The 19,542-nt window shown below is 36.7% G+C and overlaps 1 protein-coding gene across 5 annotated transcripts in view; it reads left to right on the top strand.

Annotated features, from left to right (window-relative positions):
- Window positions 1-19,542, top strand: part of TRIP12 (thyroid hormone receptor interactor 12) — an 84,061-nt gene that overhangs the window by 52,156 nt on the left and 12,363 nt on the right. For 3 of the 5 annotated variants that reach the window (XM_060767816.2, XM_060767813.2, XM_060767814.2), the window contains 11 exons: window positions 1,041-1,141; window positions 3,979-4,153; window positions 5,148-5,289; window positions 6,855-7,046; window positions 7,621-7,772; window positions 10,038-10,210; window positions 11,486-11,559; window positions 11,648-11,847; window positions 13,609-13,736; window positions 13,901-14,052; window positions 15,530-15,672. In XM_060767816.2, the coding sequence (XP_060623799.2) occupies window positions 1,041-1,141; window positions 3,979-4,153; window positions 5,148-5,289; window positions 6,855-7,046; window positions 7,621-7,772; window positions 10,038-10,210; window positions 11,486-11,559; window positions 11,648-11,847; window positions 13,609-13,736; window positions 13,901-14,052; window positions 15,530-15,672 (1,632 nt within the window). The remainder of the gene's footprint in view (window positions 1-1,040; window positions 1,142-3,978; window positions 4,154-5,147; window positions 5,290-6,854; window positions 7,047-7,620; window positions 7,773-10,037; window positions 10,211-11,485; window positions 11,560-11,647; window positions 11,848-13,608; window positions 13,737-13,900; window positions 14,053-15,529; window positions 15,673-19,542) is intronic. The other 2 variants (XM_060767817.2, XM_060767815.2) reach the window with 1 other exon arrangement.

The following is a 19,542-nucleotide window of genomic DNA, read 5'->3' as shown; positions in this document are numbered from 1 at the left end:
GATACAAGGTCTTCCATTTCCTTTGTAGCTTTGCTCATGTGAAGAGTAATGAGTTTAGTAAGGAGAGCCTCCTCAGTCTATTTAGCCTCTCTCCCTGTGAGCCAGAACCCTGGAAAATCAGGGTTTAGAATCTCATGCATAGTTTCCATGTATACTAGAAGTTCTCTGCTTCTGATTCATGTTCGTATGAGGAAAGTGATGGTGGAGGAATGGGACAAGCATACTCCCTTTGTTGCATGGTTCATTAATCCTTTTTATAGAATACTTGAATAGGGTTTGTATACACACTCAATTAAAAAAATACATTTTGGTCAAGTTGTTAACATGCAGGAGTGTTAGTTTTGTTGGTAGTGTTTGAGATTTTCTTTAAAATATAAATTAGTTCTGTTGTCCGTTTCCTTTGTACAGAATAAAACAACTGATAGTAATTAATTGGTCAATGAGTTTGAACTTGGCAATTTGTTCTACTTTAACAATTTGTGTCACAGGTTGTAGTGGCTAGATAGGAGCTTTTGCAAATTCTATGAATGGATAAATTGGAAACTGTCAGCTTAACACAGGAAATCAATCTTCTAAACAAGTAAAAAGAATCTTGCTTTTAGAAACCAATTAATCAAAATCAAATGAAATGTTGTTTCTATTACTGATTTTATTCGCTTTGGAAAAAGTTAATTGCTAATACAGTTTCAAATAATAATTTTGAGTCAATTTGCCATTTGAATTGCTCTGACCTAGTTAAACTTTGCTCAACTGCTGCTTAAATCATTATACTACATAGACTTAACTCCAGTTGTTAGTTCCAATAAACCATTTGAATCAGTGAAACCTATGCAAATATTGGCTTCTAATGATTTAATGCTCTTATCCAACTTGTAACTGACAGTTGAATTTAAGCTATCCAAATACATGATCACAATTGAGTTTGTAACAAATTGAAAATTTTTAAAATCCAGATTTCTTTAAAAGGGATACTGAGAATTTGATGAAATACATCACAGATATCAGGTTTATATAAGGTGTATGTTTCCTTAATTTAATAGTCGATTAAGTGATGTTCTGAAGAGAAAAAGATTGCCAAAACGTGGACCCAGACGGCCAAAGTATTCACCTCCCAGAGATGATGACAAAGTAGACAATCAAGGTAAACTTGTTTTAAAATGTACAATGAGTATGTTAATAAAACAAATATTTGCTGAGAAGTGCAAAGGTACATAAATAATAAATTATTATTGCAATTTTACTTTTATTTGTATAACTGCTCTTTTTCCCATGATAATTCTTTCAGGAGTGAATTTCCCTTCTGAGGGGTAGATTTATCTCACTTCCTGTTGTCTTACCCCTGTTCTTAACTATGAATAATATGTAAGACGGATGTTTGTAACTCGGGGATTGCCTGTATAAGGCAATTAACAAGTTTTTTAATAAGTTTTTTTTCTAATAATACAAATAGCACAGGTAAATACGCACTCTTCTGTGGCACAGCTTACATAGGCCTTGAATCACTGTGGATACAATTTTACACCTCTATTAGTAATAAACTATAATAATGATAATAAACTTTATTTATAACCCGCCACCATCTCCCCGTAGGGGACTTAGGGCGGCTAACATGAGGCCAAGCCCTAAAATAATACAGCATAATAAGACACAAAACAACAGAAAAATTACATCACAACAAAATACATAAAATAACAAAATAAAATAGACAGTGCAAAATAACATAATAAAAATCAAACACAAAGGGGGGCCAAATGCATGAGATAAAATGGTAAAACCCTGGGTGAGATAGGGATGTATTTGTGAGGGAAGGGCCCAAGAAGGGGAAGCAGTGGGGTTGATATATTAAAGCATCACACTCCCTCTTCTAGTGTGTCTATTTAAAATTATTGGCACATAGGCATTTTGGCTGAATATTAAGTAACAAGCTTCTTAAACAAGGGAATATCCTACACTTGATTTGTTTTTGTGTCAGGAGCAACTTGAGAAACTGCAAAAGTTGCTTCTGGTGTGAGAGAATTGGCTGTCTGCAAGGATGTTGCCCAGGGGATGCCGGGATGTTTTGATGTTTTACCATCTTTGTAGGAGGATTCTCTCATGTCCTCGCATGGGGAGCTGTAGCTGTCAGAGGGAGCTCATCTGTGCTCTCCCTGGATTCAAACTGCTGACCTATCGGTCAACAATCTTGCCGGCACAAGGGTTTAACCCATTGCACCACCGGGGCTTGAATGACTTTGGGTTATCTGTCATACCTAGCAGTAGTGTGGGACTAGTTTTCCTGGGAGCAAACTGTTGTGCTTTGCTGCTCAGGAAGCTTTTGTTTTATATCCTCTTCAGCTTTTGTTTAGCCTCTCTTTCTCCTGCTCTATTATCAAGGCTGATCATTGCTATTGTATCTGCTTCAACCAGTATTCATCGCCTTATTTACTCTCCCAGATACTGCTGTCTGACTCCTTTTCTTGTGTACATGTGCGAAGGTGTTTTGCTGGCATTAGGCCTATAACCTTGTACTCTCAGGATTGTTATTATATTAAGCCAGCTATTACCCCTCTTATCTTTGTTTAGATTAGACTGCATGCCTTCTTGGAGCAAACATGCATTTATTTTCATAACATGCTGCTTTTTAATACATCACTATGTCTCCAAAACTTAAATAGGCACACAGAAATCTTAAAAACAGCCTGGCCTGTTATAAAACATGCTAAGAAATAAAATCCCCTTCCCTGATTTGTTTAACTATAGATTTTTGCAAACTGTGAACAAATATAGATGCATAGATGCAGGCGAAACGTCAGGAGAGAATGCCTCTAGACCATGGCCATATAGCCCGAAAAAACCTACAACAACCCAGTGATTCCGGCCATGAAAGCCTTCGACAATACTGTGAACAAATAGGCTTCATGGACCAGCATGCTCTTTACAATATGTTAGGATATTTTAGAATGCCAATTTAGCATTCCATGTTTTATTGCATCCCAGGATCTTTAGATAAGAGGGTCTGATATAAATGTGTGAATATGTGTATGTAAGGAGCCCAAATACTCTGAAGCAATGGTTCCAAACCTTTGGGCCTCCAGGTGTTTTGAACTTCAGCTCCCACAGTTTCTAACAGCTGATAAGCTGGCTGGGATTTCTGGGAGTTGTAGGCCTGGAGGCCCAAAGGTTGGGAACCACTACACTAAAGGCACCAGGTGCCATCTGACCTTGGAAGGTACGCAAAATCAGCTCTGGTTAGTAAATATCAGATGCTGCAGGTTGAATTTCAGGGAAGGAATTGGCACAAACACACATCAGTATTTCTTGCCTAAGAAAACCCTACAACATTCATAGGATTCCTATAAAACAGGCAACTTGAAAGTGGCACGTACCTGCACACATGTTTGTATGTTAATATGACTATAGTGAAATAAAGATAGGATTAAATATTTTAAAGAAGTCGAGCTGGGGTCCTGCATTGTACACATGCTAATTAACTGTTGCTGAATCTTCAAATGCACATGGCCGCTTTAAGATTGTTAATAACGCATACACTCTAAAGCAGTGTTTCTCAAACTCTGCTCTTCTAGTTGTTTTGAACTTCAGCTCCCAGAAATCCCAACCACCTTTACAAATGTTAGGAAATGTGGGAGCTGAAGCCCAAAACATCTGGAGGAGCTGAGCTTGAGAAGCACTGCAGCCTAAAGGGTCCCAATATTTTTTAATCACTTTGAAGATTCATCATATGCTATGGCTATTATTCTGCAATTGTGAGCTATATTTGCTTACAACAGATACTTCCGTATAGGTGTGAATCCCATGCATCTAAAAACAATATCAAAATATGAATTGCAATTGTTTTAAAGTCTGAATAGTAAATCTTGAAAAAAGGGGGAAGGAAGTAAAGTGTTTTGCATTTTAATTAGAGGTAAGAGAAAGAATTGAAAAGTAACATTCATCGATGTTCAGTTCTTCTGATACTGTTCTCTGCTCTTTTTCCAAAAGCTAAAAGCCCTACAGCTACTCAGTCTCCTAAATCTTCTTTCTTGGCAAGTTTGAATCCTAAAACCTGGGGAAGATTAAGCACACAGTCCAATAGCAACAACATTGAACCAGCACGTACTGCCGGTGTGAGTGGCTTGGCAAGAGCTGCCTCAAAAGACACAATATCCAACAACAGGTATGATCAAATAGAAGCTTGACGATGCTGGACTAAATCCTCCAAAACTTTGTGCATGTCTTTTGACATAATTTTTTTCATAACAGATAAACTTTTAGGTTTCTTGATAAAGTTAGAGAATAAAGAATTTCTAGTTAGAGCAGTGTATGCTATGCAATATGTTTGATTAACTGCAAAGCCACAAAGTTGTAGGGTTGGACAGTATTCCCATGGTTTAGCTAGCTAATTACTGCTGCTGGAAGTCCGCTAAGAGATAGTTGTCCAACATGTGTTTAAAAGCCTCCAACAAAGGAAAGTCCAACTCCTTCTGAGGTAGTGCATTCTACTATTAAAGAGTTCTTACAATCTGAAAACAATTCTTTTTATTTATTTATTTATTTAAAACTTTTATATCCCGATCTTCTCTCCTCCGTAGAGGGACTCAGAGTTAGAGTCTCTGTTTTTGCTAGGCTCTGCCACCCAGAGCAGCAGAAAACAAACTTGCTTCAACTTCTGCATTACCTTCAAAGTTTGAGTATGTCTGTCATATAATTTCTTAATCTTGCCAGGCTGAACATACCCTGATCTTACAGCCATTTTTTTATTGGTTTCGAGATCCTTTATTATGTTTACTCATCCATTTAGACATGTTTTAGCTTGTCAATATCTTTTAAAACTTGTAGATAATAAGAAATTCCAGACATATGTATGAAAAACAGAGGAAAAGCTTTTCAAATCACAGTAAAATAAAAAGTGATGAAGAGAATGTGAGGGAGAAGAAAATTGTATTTGCTACCTGAGTGAAGATAGTAAAAAGCTATGTAAGGAAGCTGATTGACCTAAAAAGGGATTGTTGTAACTCTTGTGGAAAGAGAATCAATAACTTCTCATGTTTCACTTCCTCTGAGGTGCTATGAATCTTGTTTATTAGTACAAATGCGTAATCAAAAGTGTTGTATAAGGCAGTTGTGCTTATATAAGGATGTTGAATGTATTAATTGTGCATTTCTTCTAGAGAGAAAATTAAAGGTTGGATCAAAGAGCAAGCCCACAAATTTGTAGAGCGTTATTTTAGCTCTGAGAACATGGATGGAAGTAACCCTGCACTAAATGTGTTACAGAGACTTTGCGCTGCAACTGAACAACTCAACCTTCAGGTTACAGTATAATTTGATTATTATAAGTAGATTCCTAAGCATCTAAGGGATTCTTTTTAGAATTGATCATTTTGAAATAGTGACTTTACTGGAATCAAAAAGGTTTTAAAAAAAACCCTGGATCCTAAGTATAGCCATCTTTCCACTAAGATTTATTATACAAAGGCTTTCCAGAAAGTAAGGTTACAAGTTTTTTTTTAAATACAAAGAATGAAAATGTTTTAATAAAACTTACATGGATTATAGCATAAGTATGACATTATTTTTCCACATAATCACCATTTGGTTCAATACATTTTGTCATCTGTGTGAGTTTTTTTGATGCCTGTGTCATAGACATCTCCTGCTGCTTTTTTCAGCCAGTTCGTTACGTCCATTTTCACTTCGTCGTTGTTGGAAAAGTGTTTTTCACCCAGGTGTTCTTTTAGTTTAGTGTACAAAGGATAGCCACTGGGTGCAAGATTGGGGCTGTGAGAGGGGCGGCTTAAAATATCCCAACCAAATGAAGTCATGTGTTGCATGAGCAGTGTGCGAATATGCATTGTCATGAAGGAGACAGACAGAAGGGAAAGGGAATGAGGACACTCATCTCTAACCTTCACCACAATGCAAGTTGATGATCTACTGATGACTGGCACTGCACATTCACTTCCACTGCCTTCCCATTTCCTGGCAGTGATACTAACTTCCCCTACAAAAATTCCCTGCGAGAGCTACATGCCTTGTAACCTTATCTTCTGGATAACCCTCATAGTTTAATTAAATATATGAAAACATAAGAAAATGAAGCTTTTGAAAAACAGTAGTTGCCTTAATTTTTAACACTTTTAAATGACCATGCTGATTCATATAAAGTTTATGTGTTCATTTATTTATTCAGTCTTCTATAACCAGCCTTTTGTTTTAGGCCAGTGGTTCTCAACCTGTAGGTCCCCAGATGTTTTGGCTTTCAACTTCCAGAAATCCTAATAGCTGCAAAACTGGCTGGGATTTCTGGGAGTTGTAGGCCAAAACATCTGGGGACCCACAAGTTGTAGACCACCGCTGTTTTAGGCAGTAACCAGAGGAGCTTACAATGTATTTAACAACTGTTCATTCATTCAATTTCCTGCTTCAAATACAATGGGAAAATGTGGCTTAAACAAAGCAGAAATGTTAAAAGTTGGTATGAAACGGGCAGAACAGAGAGAACATGAGCCAAAGTGTTTGCATTTTAGTGTAAAAAACATAATTCGATCTGAACCAACTCAAAAGAAAAATGTTACTTAAACAAGGTATCAATTCAAATCGCCCTTAGGTGGTTTTATGAGAGATGTCCTGAATGAATTTATTAGGTATTCTGTTTTCCTGAATTGTACTATATGAATATACAGCCATAAGTTCACTTTATCAGTGACTTTGAATAGAATTTGTAAATTGACTCTCTTTTGCAGATTTGGTTATGTTGTGTAAAATGTAATTTAGCTAACCTTGATGTTAGCTTATATATTTGTATATTTAGTTACAATTTTGTATCACTGATACTTCTATATGTGTAATAATTTTTGGATTACTGTTTAATTCAGGTGGATGGTGGAGTTGAGTGCCTTCTAGAAATCCGTAGTATAGTCTCTGAGTCTGATGTCTCTTCATTTGAGATCCAACATAGTGGATTCATGAAACAACTGCTGCTTTACTTGACGTCTAATAGTGAAAAAGATGCCGTGAGCAGGGATGTCAGATTGAAAAGATTCCTTCATGTGTTTTTCTCTTCTCCTGTAAGTATTTATAGTTCCCATTCTGTAGGGATAATGTCATTTTGGCTCTTTCACTTTATCTTCTGGTAGCTTTATTTACACTGCCAATCATCTAGGGAGGTTTTCACCTTTCCTCAGAAAAAGTTTCTTGGCAACATACAGGAGCATACTTTGAAGATAAATATCACATAGTGAAAAACTGGCTGTCATACTCATTTTGTTATGTGTAAACATTGGTGAAGCTTAAGCAGAAGTATTGTGTTTGTGGATGTTATTGTTGTTATACTGCTATGGTGCTCACAATGAAATAGCTTCTGCTCTAGTGGGCATTCCCTTGAGCATTTAGAACAACTTTCCTCATTCCAGTGCCCTCTAAGTATTTAGGACTACTTCTCCATTCATGTCTAGCTTGTATAACCAATAGATCTGATTATTAGGAATGATGAGAGTTATAATCCAGCACATCTAGAAGGTATCAGATTGCAGGAAGTGAAATTGGACCATTGTTGATTTGTTTTGGTTCATACGGTTCCTAAATGATCCCTTGGCATCACCATTTAATTTCTGAACAATAAAACACAATTTATGATTCCAGCTCCCTGGAGAAGAATCTCTTGGAAGATTAGAGCCATTAGAAAATGCACCTTTGTTGGCGTTGGTCCACAAAATGAATAACTGTCTTAGTCAAATGGAGCAGTTCCCAGTTAAAGTCCATGACTTTCCAAGTGGAAATGGAACAGGAAGCAGGTAAGGATTAATGCTCAGGTAAACCTGTATCTTTCTAGAATGTTCATAGTACATTGAGTTTTTTTTGCAATGAAAATAGCCTGCCATACTTACATTTACTATCCAGTATACAGTTCACCATGGCCATAGCAGTGCAAAATGCTTATTAAAGTTATATTTGACTTCTATTGATGGTGCTGTAATGTCTGAAGTATTTCTCAGCTGATACAAACTGCATTCATAGATTTGCTTCAGCGTTTAGTTGGCATGAACCTTTTAAATGATTTTCTCTTTAAGTTGTGCTTACTCTACACCAGTAGTTCTCAACATGGGGTCCCCAGATGTTTTTGGCCTTCAAATCCCAGTTGGTAAACTGGCTGGGATTTCTGGGAGTTGTAGGCCAAAAACATCTGGGCACCTCAGGTTAAGAACCACTGCTCTACACTTTACTAAAGATTTCCTAGTTTCCAGATGCTGTTTGGGTGGCAATAACATCTGTAGAGTTCTGTAAACAATGTGAGGTTATATACTCCAGATGGGCCGCCCCCCTAAAATGGGGGAATTTAGCTAATTGAATATGGCTTTGAGGTTATAATATTCTGAAGTGGTGGTATAGGACATTACATATAACCCAAAGAAGCTCCTCCTACTCTTTATTTAAGGACTTACTGTCACCAATCTGGAACTCAAGTCAGTTTACTAAAATTGAAAGAATTAAAGCTAAAATTGTATATGAACTATCAATAAAATTAAAAGCAGTTAAAAATCGACTATTAAAAATGCCCACGGGTTGTAACAATCTGAAATTCTGCTAAGCATCTTTATTTATAAAAGGAGAGTTGGAATTTGGATCGAGGGAGAAGTTCAATATTTTCTTTAGGATAATCTTGACATCAAGAAATGTGGATGGTTATAATACTTTAAATTAGCAATCTTGAAATCTCCTACTGTTGGTCTGTTAAATATTTTGTGACAGTTGAAATTAAATTGTAACTGTTCGATAGAAAAATAGAATTTTATTATATTCTGAAAGCAAGGTTAATAACATTTGTGTGAAACCTTCATTACAGATAAATCAATCCAAGCAACCAGTAAATATGGATGATAGTACTGATATACAACATCACTGTATTTGTTTTCCCCCTGTTGCTCCCTAGATATTATTCTTCTAGGGCAAAAATTATACCCCAGTCATTCCTTGGGTAGTGTGATAGGCGTGAACAGAGCTTGGAAAGAAGGGGTTTATAAAATGTATTTTGAAAAGTAGCTCATTTAAGCTTTGGGTGTGAAGTCAGTTCATAAAATTATAACTCTGAGTAGCCTGTCCTCCAAATCCTTATTTGGAAAATCCATACGGTAGGACTGCTGGCCTGGAGTAATTTTTCGTAATATTATTACACATAATTCAGCCAGCGTTCATTTTTTTCAAATTATCTTTTAGAGCAAGACATACTTTCAGTGGTTGCCTTCTCCATATATGTTGTATCCTCTCATTTTGAGCTATGAAAATATATACAGAGTATGAGAGAAATACATGTAGACCCCCTTCTACTAAAATATCAAAATAAAACTTTAAAATAAGAATATCTAAAAACCTAGTGCTAGTGTTTCTGATTTTTCTCAGTTCAGAATGCCACATATTTCTGTGAAAGTGTACATTCTTTACTAATTAAAGCAATATTTGTTTTTGATGTTCAACATTAAAAATGTTTTGGGGAGTTATAATTGTCACTGTATGTACTGTGATTTTTGGGTGTCTTAGCATGAAAAAATGTATAGTATGAATGATTGAGAAATGCTAGTTTTAAAATTAATTGTGTTTATTTTAATAATAACTTGTTAAACGTTTTATCCTGCATCTTTACTTCTTTGAGGCAGTGGAAAACTGTTGCTTTCACACTATTGTAATTGAATCATTACAAATATGATTATGTCAGAAATAGAGTCCTTCTATAACTTCAACAAACTAAGTGTAATCTTTTAACGTAGCAGCAGATTGCTATATTATACATAGAAATACGTATACAAGTGATCATAAATATCTAAAGCAACTGTCCAACGTAGTTTTCCATGAACTGACCTGAGCAGCAACACATTTTGACATATTCTCAATCTGTAACATTACAAGGGGGTTCTGAATCATGATGCTAAACTAAAATGCATGCAGTCTTTAGTGTGTAAAGCTAATGCAAAAGACAAAGTCTGTTTCAGTTACTGCAATGTTTTGATTATATACAACTGAAAATAGAATAACTGTAGCAACGTTTTTTCATAAATTATCTTGAGTTTTTCTCTTAACAGAGGATCCCAAGCTTTAAAATTTTTCAACACGCATCAGTTAAAATGCCAGTTGCAAAGACACCCAGACTGTGCTAATGTGAAACAGTGGAAAGGTGGACCTGTGAAGATCGATCCTTTGGCGTTGGTACAAGCCATTGAACGATATCTTGTAGTTAGAGGTACATTTTTCTTTTAATGTGGGTTGATAGCTTTGTAGGTGTATTATTATTTTATGTGTGTGAGTCCAGCTGTATACCATCTAAAATTTATGAACCACTTCATTGGAAGCTTTCTATATTCAGTATGAATTTATATTATTTATAAAGCCTAATTTAATAAATTACATAGAATTTCAGTGTATTGAATCTAGATGTAAATACCTTATTCTAGCAGTTCCACACTCTAATATAGAAGCACATGTTTATTGGTGGGAGCTGAAAGTGATGTCTGCCCTGTCTAGTTCAGAAGTTGAACAGATGGCTCCATGTTTGCTTGAATAGAAACAGCTGGTATATGTTACCATCTAACAGTATGAGCGAATATCATTTCTTGCTTAGTACAAGTAGATTTGCCATAGGAGGATGCTCTTTCTAGGGTAGTAGGTATGGGTCAGGATTTACTTATTTTTTAAAGTATTGAGAGACGAGCACAAATTCTTGGTCCTCTGTTTCCATGGTTTGCTATCAGTGTATTTGCCATTGCTGATATTCTATGTACTCTGGATTGAGGTGAACTGGGGGCTAGCAAGCAGCAACAGCTATTGACATCACCCTGTGCATTTGTTTTGATTGATTCAAATTGGGAATATGTTGACCCTCTCCTACAGGACTACCTAAACATTTTAGTTACCTTTCACCTAATCTCTAGAACGTCAATAGTATAAAATATCAGTGTAGGATCATTAGGAATTTCTGATATCAATGTTTATGTAATAGCAGAAAACTTGTCAATCTGTTCACATCTATTTTTGAAAGCAGAAGGATATAAATGGCTTGAGTATTTAAAGAAGGAAAGGAAGGAAGAAATATACTGAATCTGTAGGATTTTGTAGGAGTTTATAGGATTTTGGAAGTTCTCCGAACCCAGTTTGTACATTGACATCATTTTTGACTGTAACTTTAAACTCCAGTTTGTTTGTATGTGTTCAGTTCTCAGGCTCATGCAATTCTCTCTCTTTCTTAGTTCACTGATGGATTTTTAATCCCCCCCTCCCACTGAAATGAAAGTACTCTGTCAGTACAAAATGCTTTTTTGTTGGATCTTACTGTTGCTCTGTACTTAAGATACTATTAATGTGGCATACACGTCCATATCTTAAGCACAGCCCATTTAAAATGTTCTTTTTCTGTCTGGAAATGGAAAATGTCATTTGCAGCCTTTGCAAATATTTTACGAGTGTTTTTTATCCTAAAGGTCCAGCCAATACTACTTTATCACTCTGTTGTCTGTTTTAGGCTATGGCAGAGTCCGGGAAGATGATGAAGATAGCGATGATGATGGATCAGATGAGGAAATAGATGAATCTTTGGTGAGGTGCTGCTCAGAATTAATCTCTCTGCATTGAAACTTGAAGGGTTGCCATTAACTAAACTTTTGTTTCCTCTTTCTACGTGTAGGCCGCTCAGTTCTTAAATTCAGGGAATGTGAGACACAGACTTCAGTTTTACATTGGAGAACATCTCCTGCCATACAACATGACAGTTTACCAAGCAGTCAGGCAGTTCAGTTTGCAAGCTGAAGAGGAAAGGGAGTCCACAGATGATGAAAGTAATCCATTAGGAAGGGCTGGCATTTGGACTAAAACTCATACTATTTGGTAAGCCAACAAAGTAGGGCAGGTATTGATGTTCATTTTAGTGATACAAAAATATATTGGTGTTTAAGCTCTACTGAACAGAAGCCTCTCTTTAATTGTTGGTGTGTAATTTTTAATTTCTGATTTACAGAGTAATTTGTTACCCTATAAAAATTTAGCTTTCTGAATGATTAAAAACTTAGAAATGAAAAATGTTTTCAAGGAATTATGGCAACAATTGCGTGTGTAACTTTTGTGTCAATGTATAGAAAGAAAATTGGTTTTATTAATCTTTATCCTCCACCAAGAGGCTGAATAGTGGATGCATTCAGATACTTGAGTTAAGTACGTGTTTGGTGCTTCAACTAGTCATGGGCCCGGTAACCGTTTCAGCCATTTAATTCTTGTTTTTTACCATTTGTTTAATTTGGATGACATGAAATGGTACACCCCCTTCTAGTATGTAAATATCAGTGAAACAAAAGGAAAGTGGGAACGGTAACCATTTGGTTGCCTGATTTTCAACACTTGTTTGCAGGCCTTGGCAAGCGTGGGCGCTTTGGGCCTGCAAGCCACACATGCACTCTCTTTCCAAGGTGAGGTGCTGCTCAGTAACAACTTATAGCATGTAAAACTTACTTAGCCAAGCGTTGGGTGCTAAGTAAGAGGCGCTTGGCTGCAGGCTCTGGCAGGTGTGGGTTCTTTGAGCCTGCAAGCCATACATGCACTCTCCTTGGAAAGAGAGTGCATGTGTGGCTTGCAGGCCCAAAAAGTGCTCATGCCTGCCATTGTCTAAAACTGAGGGGGAGGGGAGTTTGGGAAGCCTGCCATTGGCACCAATGAGATGAAAATAATCATTTTTTCAGACGTGGGATGAAAAAGCTCATTTGGAAAGGCTCCCGTTTTTATGAGAGGTGCTCGAAAACGAAAATGGGGCCTTATGAATGAAACAAACAGAAACGGATAGTGATTCTGAGATTGGATCTTGATTCTACATATGAGATGCTAATGAGATGTTATAGTTATGTTTAATTGATTGTTTATGTCATTGTTTTAATTGTTTTTATGATGTTGAGCATTGAATTTTGCTATTGTTAACCGCTTTGAGTCGCCCAAGGGCTGAGAAAAGCGGTATATAAATGAAGTAAGTAAGTAAATAAATAAATTCTATACAAATGCAGAAGACTATAATTAACTCATAGAAAGAAGATGAGAAGACAATTCAAAGTCTTTCAGAAAATGTTTGAACCATAAGTTAGCAAGGATAGTTTTACTGTGAACAAGTAAATGAAGTGTGGTAAGGTATTTACTAGTAAGGATGAAAAGGTGGATCTCAAGTATATGACATATCCCCTTAGAGTAGTTCATTTAGCCATACGCTATATTAAAATGGGGTGAGTCTGTGTCTTCTTCAGAATAAGATATTAGCAAAATGTAATATCTTTGATAGATCTGCAGTTGATATCCTGCCTGTGGGTGGGGGAGATAAAATATAGAATTTGGCTCAATTTTGACCTAGAAAGGATAGCACAAGAAGAAAGAGTTAAAGTTCTTACTATGTGAAACAAGTTTTATGTAGGGAAGCGTTAGAAGAGCAATAGTTGATTTCCTATATAATATTTAGTTTGGTGCAAAGTCTTCTCCTTCATGTTTTGCTTTAAAGATTTTGAGTATACGTTTAATATTTAGTATTTCTTCTGATTTATCACAAAGAAAAACTACTACTCTTGTACTAAATTTTACTTTCAGATGAATTTAGTTACTGTAAAATATTTCTTTCAGGTACAAGCCTGTACGGGAAGATGAAGATAGTAATAAGGACTGTGTTGGTGGTAAAAGAGGAAGAGCACAAACTGCTCCTACAAAAACATCCCCAAGAAATGCAAAAAAGCATGATGAACTGTGGCATGGTAAGTGTTTCATCCATTCACAAGTCTGAAGCAAAAACTGTGTAATTATTTGAATACTCTATTTTATTGCAATTCACGTAACATTCTACCATGAACTAGCATTCTGTAATATTTGTATTAAATGAAACTACTAATTTTTTCCTGGTGAAATCATTCTATTTTAGATGGTATATGTCCCACGGTCTCAAATCCTTTGGAAGTTTATCTTATATCTTCGGCACCTGAAAATATAACCTTTGAAGACCCTTCACTAGATGCTGTTATTCTTTTGAGAGTTTTACATGCTATAAGTCGTTACTGGTATTACCTCTATGATGTGAGTATACTTTTTATTGCTGCTTTGTGAGATAATCTTTGATTAGGTTTTCCTGGATCAAAACTTTCAGCTGATAGAAGATGAAATGATGTAGTTATGCACATTTTACTTGTTCACTGAAATTCAGTGGTGAAATATGACCTTGTGTTTGGAACTATGTATCTTTATCATAAAACACAGTTACATTGCTTTTCCATAAACATACTTTAATCACAAGCTGAGTTGCAAATAGAGAAATTCACAGTTTTACCATATACTTACAGAATATTGCGTAACCTGTATTTAAAAAAAACTTGTTTCATACATTTCAAAATTATTTGGTTTATTATAATAAGCTGACGTATCTCACTTAACTCTATTTTAAAAAATCCATTTATGATTTCATCAAATCATCCTTGGAAGTAATGAGCTTGTGATTGCATGTGTGTAATAAGCAAGATAATTACTGCAAAAGAATAAGAGTGGTCTGTACTGTTTTACAAAATTAATAACAGAAATATTCTAAAAACACATCAGTGTAAGACTCCATTTAACTTTAAAAGGAGTAGACATAAAGTGTGTAAAAGCAACCATTAAACTTAACACACTAAAATGGAAGGACACTTTTCTTGTGGATACACTTTTGCTTTCCACTCCTACTTACATATACCATTGAATTGTATCCAGAATGTGTTTTTCTTGGATGGAAGAGCTGAGCTCAGTGGACCTTCTCTGCCTCATTTTATGTCTTAACATCATGTTAAGAGTCCTGTTGCATCAGAGTTAAAGTACCATCAAGTTTAGCACCCTCTTTCCAACAGTGGTTAACTAGATACTACTAAGAGCTCCATATAGCAAGGATCACATCTTCTAAAATAATGTCTCTTTCAGAAATTGGTATGCAGAGGCATACTCCTGAATATAGCAATTCTAATTAGCTGTTATGACATATAGCTGTTGACTGAGCTATTAGCTATATCTATGAAAGGTTTTTATTTAATACTTAATGTTTATCAAATGTTTCATTGTAAGAGTTATAATGGCTTTCTATCCATGAAGCAAAAGGAGATGCACCTGTATTTCTTAGCTGCTTGACATCTGGTAGCTTTTGGTGCTTTTTAAAGTCATGTATCTTTAGCAAGCTGAACTGTCTCCCTAATTCAAGTGAATCCCTGGTGCCATTCAAGGAAGACCATATAAGCCCATTTTCATGTTAAGATGCAATGTCTAGCTTGCAAAACAACCGTAACATCAGTAGCCATGCTTTGTTACAGCTTCCTGTTACATGTGTGTCATGTCTGATGCTGAGAAGGAAATTTAATCCAGAGGAAAGGATGAAGGCTCATGTCTGCTCTGTGTTAGATTGTGGTTTTGCAAACTGTTTTGTAGAGAAACAGAGTTAAATCTGAAAGGCATGCCATACTTGATCCATTTGTTCAGCATTGTGACAGAAACGATAGAGGACTTCTTAGTGCTTATGTTGCTCTTTTTATTGTAGAATGCAAGCTGTAAAGAGATTATTCCAACTTCGGAATTTATCAACAGTAAACTAACAGCAAAAGCTAACAGACAGCTTCAAGATCCCTTGGTGATAATGACAGGAAACATACCAACATGGCTGACAGAACTTGGAAAATCATGGTATGGAAATTTCACTTTCAAGCATTGTAGACATTAGGTTGCTATAAAAATACAGACCAATCTTTATGAGCCTAAAAGATGCAGCCAGTGTTTGCTTAGGGTCATACACAGACATGAATCCATATATATGCATGTGTTAGTGAAGAAATTATACCCCAGAGCAACTTGCTGCCTCCCTGCCCCACTTTTGTAGCCCTAGATACCCCTCATCAGTCTCTGAAAGCCTCTTGAGCTTCTCTCAAAGTTATAACTATTTGAAAACCTGATAGAATTTCTCAAATGGCTAAAATTATCTTTCCACCCATCCTAGAAACTCAAATTATCTGGTTTCAGCAGTATTATTTCTGGACTGAGTGCCATTTTGGCTGAGATATAACTGAAAACAAGCACAAATGGGAACACATGCAGATAGGGAGGGTGGTAAAAACTGGCCTCTGTGCAGTTGTCCAGCTCTGCTGTAAGATAACTTGAGTGTTCAGTTTACAGTTTTGTGTTTTATTCTTCGGATGAACGGGAAGAGCAATCCACCACAATTGAGTTGAGTTATTACTTTTTGGTCTCTCCCTTTTCCATCAGTTTTTATATCTTGCCCTTCCAATCTGACATAGCTCACCTTTTATGGTATATTCTGGGGAAGGATATTAGAAGGAATGGTGAAAAATGTTAGAGGCAAAAAGAATGAGATATGTTCAGATGGGAAAAAAGGCAGTGGAACCAGAAAGCAAAAATAATTCAGTACCCCTGTCCGCTGAGCAGTTAATCAAGGGATGCTATTAAACCAATATTTTCACCCAAATGACCCAGTGTGTATCTGAGAATGAATGGAAGGATGAAAACGGGAATCTTGCACACCTCTAGCAAGACTAAGGTGGAGGAAATGAAAGCACAGGTTTACTATAAAATGGGGGTGCATCTGAGTGGAAGCAAAGTTTTAAGAATAAACATACAGTGAGTAATTGAGTCAAAACCTAAAAAAGAAAAAAAAAGGTAAGAGTGCAAAAGCTGCTTTAGACTGCCTGCGGAAATCAGAGAAAAGCCCACATCAGTTGTGAAGTCTGATTGTTGGTTTCAGCCATCATGTCGATTTAAAGATTCTAAGGTAGAGAATGTGCAGGACTGAGGTCTCCAAAAGGCAGCCCCATATGCCATTTTGATTCTAAGATGTGGGCTGAGCTCTTTTAGAATGTAGTTCTGAGAGCCCAGCTTCACCAGCGTTAGTGTCACTTGACCTTTGCTGAAATAATATGGAAATGAAGAGGCTGCCTCAGCAAATCAGTGTGATTTACAAAGCCTATGATGCCACAATATATGGTGCATTTGAGGTCATTGTTTATAAAGACAGTCCCCAGCTCATAGACAAGATAGGTTCTGTAGGTTTGTTCTTATGTTGAATGTGTATGTGAGTAGGAACAGGTACCTTTTTAAATGTAACTCCAGCCAATTTTTAAAGTTTTGGATAGCATAGGGAAGGATTAACATCCCTGTGGTGTTTGTTTTGCTGTTGTGCCCCTGCTCAGAAGACTGCACCTCCCTGTCTGTCCCTGTGATAATCAAATTTTGAAATATATTGCTTGTTGTGAAAACAAAGATTGATGAAATAGCTTCAGTGGAGACAGCTTTTCCCCATGATAACCATTACAAGAATGCATTTCCCTTCCTAGGGTTAATATCTCTCACTTCTTGTTGCATCACTCCTGTTCTTAACTATGAATCATATGCAAATCAGATGTCTGTAACTTAGGGACAGTCTGTACATAAGTACTGAATATATGTGTGAGGCAATTTGAATCTGAAACAACAGACAGTTGCCTATGCATTTCAATGATTCTGAGAGAGGTATATCAATAGGTTCAAATTTATGAAGTATCAATGTGATTACAGTTAGGAGGAGGAGGCCATTTTGGTGATGCCGCTGGGAGGCAGACCAGAAAATTAGAAATAATTTGTCTTTAAGGGAGAATTGGTATTTGGTGAAAAGGTTTTAGAAAAAGCTTCAACAGAAAGCAAAGAGGGGAAAAAGCTAAGCCAGTCTTACAAAGAAGAAGTTAGATAAGAGATCCCTTATAGGGAAACTTTCCTTCTTTTCATGGAGATAAAGGAAATATCAGGCAAACAGATTAAAGATTTCAGGGAAATCAGTGGTATATATTTCAATCCTAATGCGGAGGGCAGGGATCATGCCCTAGCACAATCAAGGACAAGGAGGTGGGTTTTCTGGAGTTGAAGACAGTGAAGTTAGCACTACTCAGTTTTATAACCGCGGTACAGTGACAGTGTGTTCTAATAAAGACAGATAACATGTTCTTAAGACTTTATATTTTATATCAAGGTGTTCTATCATTAATTCTGCTAAGGTCTACTTGAATAGAACCTATTAGGGTAGATATACTGAGGCTTTATTAGTATCTTTTAATCCAAGAACATTGGGATACAAAGTTTCAAGGAATGCCGTTATTCAGCGAATTTTTAGTGCTGCAGTAATGTAATAAATAGCACTCCAAAGAGCAAGAAATGTGCAGCTCAATCTGTGACTATAATTACGGTCTATGGGTAACAACTTTGTTACAGGTTATCTGTGACACAGCCAGTTGGAAAGAACCAACAACTTTCATACAATTTCTTGACAATGACTTTCACATAAGTTATTGATTAGCAGATGCGACATTTGACAGGACAGTGGTTCATTTGGTGGTTTAGTAGTAACATTATCACCCAGAATGTATGGGTTTGGGTAAATCCCAGTAGTGGTGAATTGCTGCTCTCTGCTATTGATAATGAGAAGTTGGACTTACTGTGAATGTTCATACAGGGGTGGCAGTAGGAGAAATTAACACTTATTCTTTAGGAAAAGAGGAAATATTAGTAACTGGAATTGTGGTTTAGCTATAGTTTGGAAACAGTCAGATAAATAAACTGGAAGGAGACAAGGTAATTGGTTAAGTGAACGAACCCAGAGGGTGCTCACCAATGCTTGCTCTTCATCCTGGAAAGAAGTGACGAGTGGAGTGCCATAGGGTTTCGTCCTGGGCCCGGTTCTGTTCAACATCTTTATTAATGACTTAGATGAAGGGATAGAAGACATAATCATCAAGTTTGCAGATGACACCAAATTGGGAGGGATAGCTAATACCCCAGAATACAGGAGCAGAATTCAAAATGATCTTGACAGATGAGAGAGATGGGCCAAAACTAACAAAATGAAGTTCAACAGAGACAAATGCAAGATACTCCACTTGAGCAGAAAAAATGAAATGCAATGATACAGAATGGGGGATGCCTGGATCGATAACAGTATGTGTGAAAATGATCTTGGAGTCCTCGTGGACAGCAAGTTAAACATGCGCCCACCATGTCATGCGCCAACTAAAAAAGCCAGTGGGATGTTAGTCTGCAAAAATAGGAGCATAGTGTCTAGATCCAGGGAAGTCATCCTACCTCTCTATTCTGCCTTAGACAGATCACACCTGAATACTGTGTCCAATCCTGGGCACTGCAATTAAGGGAGATGCTGACAAGCTGAAATGTGCCCAGAGGAGGGTGACTAAAATGATCAAGAGTCCTCTGAGGAGCACCTTAAAGAGCTGTGCATGTTTAGCCTGCAGATGAGAAGATTGAGAAGAGACATGATAGCCATGTATAAATATGTGAGGGGAAGTCATAGGGAGGAGGGGGCATACATGTTCTTGACTGCCCTGGAGACTAGGACGTGAAACAATGGCTTCAAACTACAGCAAAGGAGATTCCATCTGAACATTATGAAGAACTTCCTAACTATGAGAGCTGTTCAGCAGTGGAACTCTCTGCGCTGGAGTGTGGTGGAGGCTCCTTCTTTGAAGGCTTTTAAACAGAGGCTGGGTGGCCATCTGTCGG

This window comes from Anolis sagrei, chromosome 3 (genome assembly GCF_037176765.1).
Source record: "Anolis sagrei isolate rAnoSag1 chromosome 3, rAnoSag1.mat, whole genome shotgun sequence".
NCBI classification, from domain to species: domain Eukaryota; kingdom Metazoa; phylum Chordata; class Lepidosauria; order Squamata; family Dactyloidae; genus Anolis; species Anolis sagrei.
Note: the sequence above shows the minus strand (reverse complement) of the source record. Positions and strands in the feature narration are given on the sequence as shown.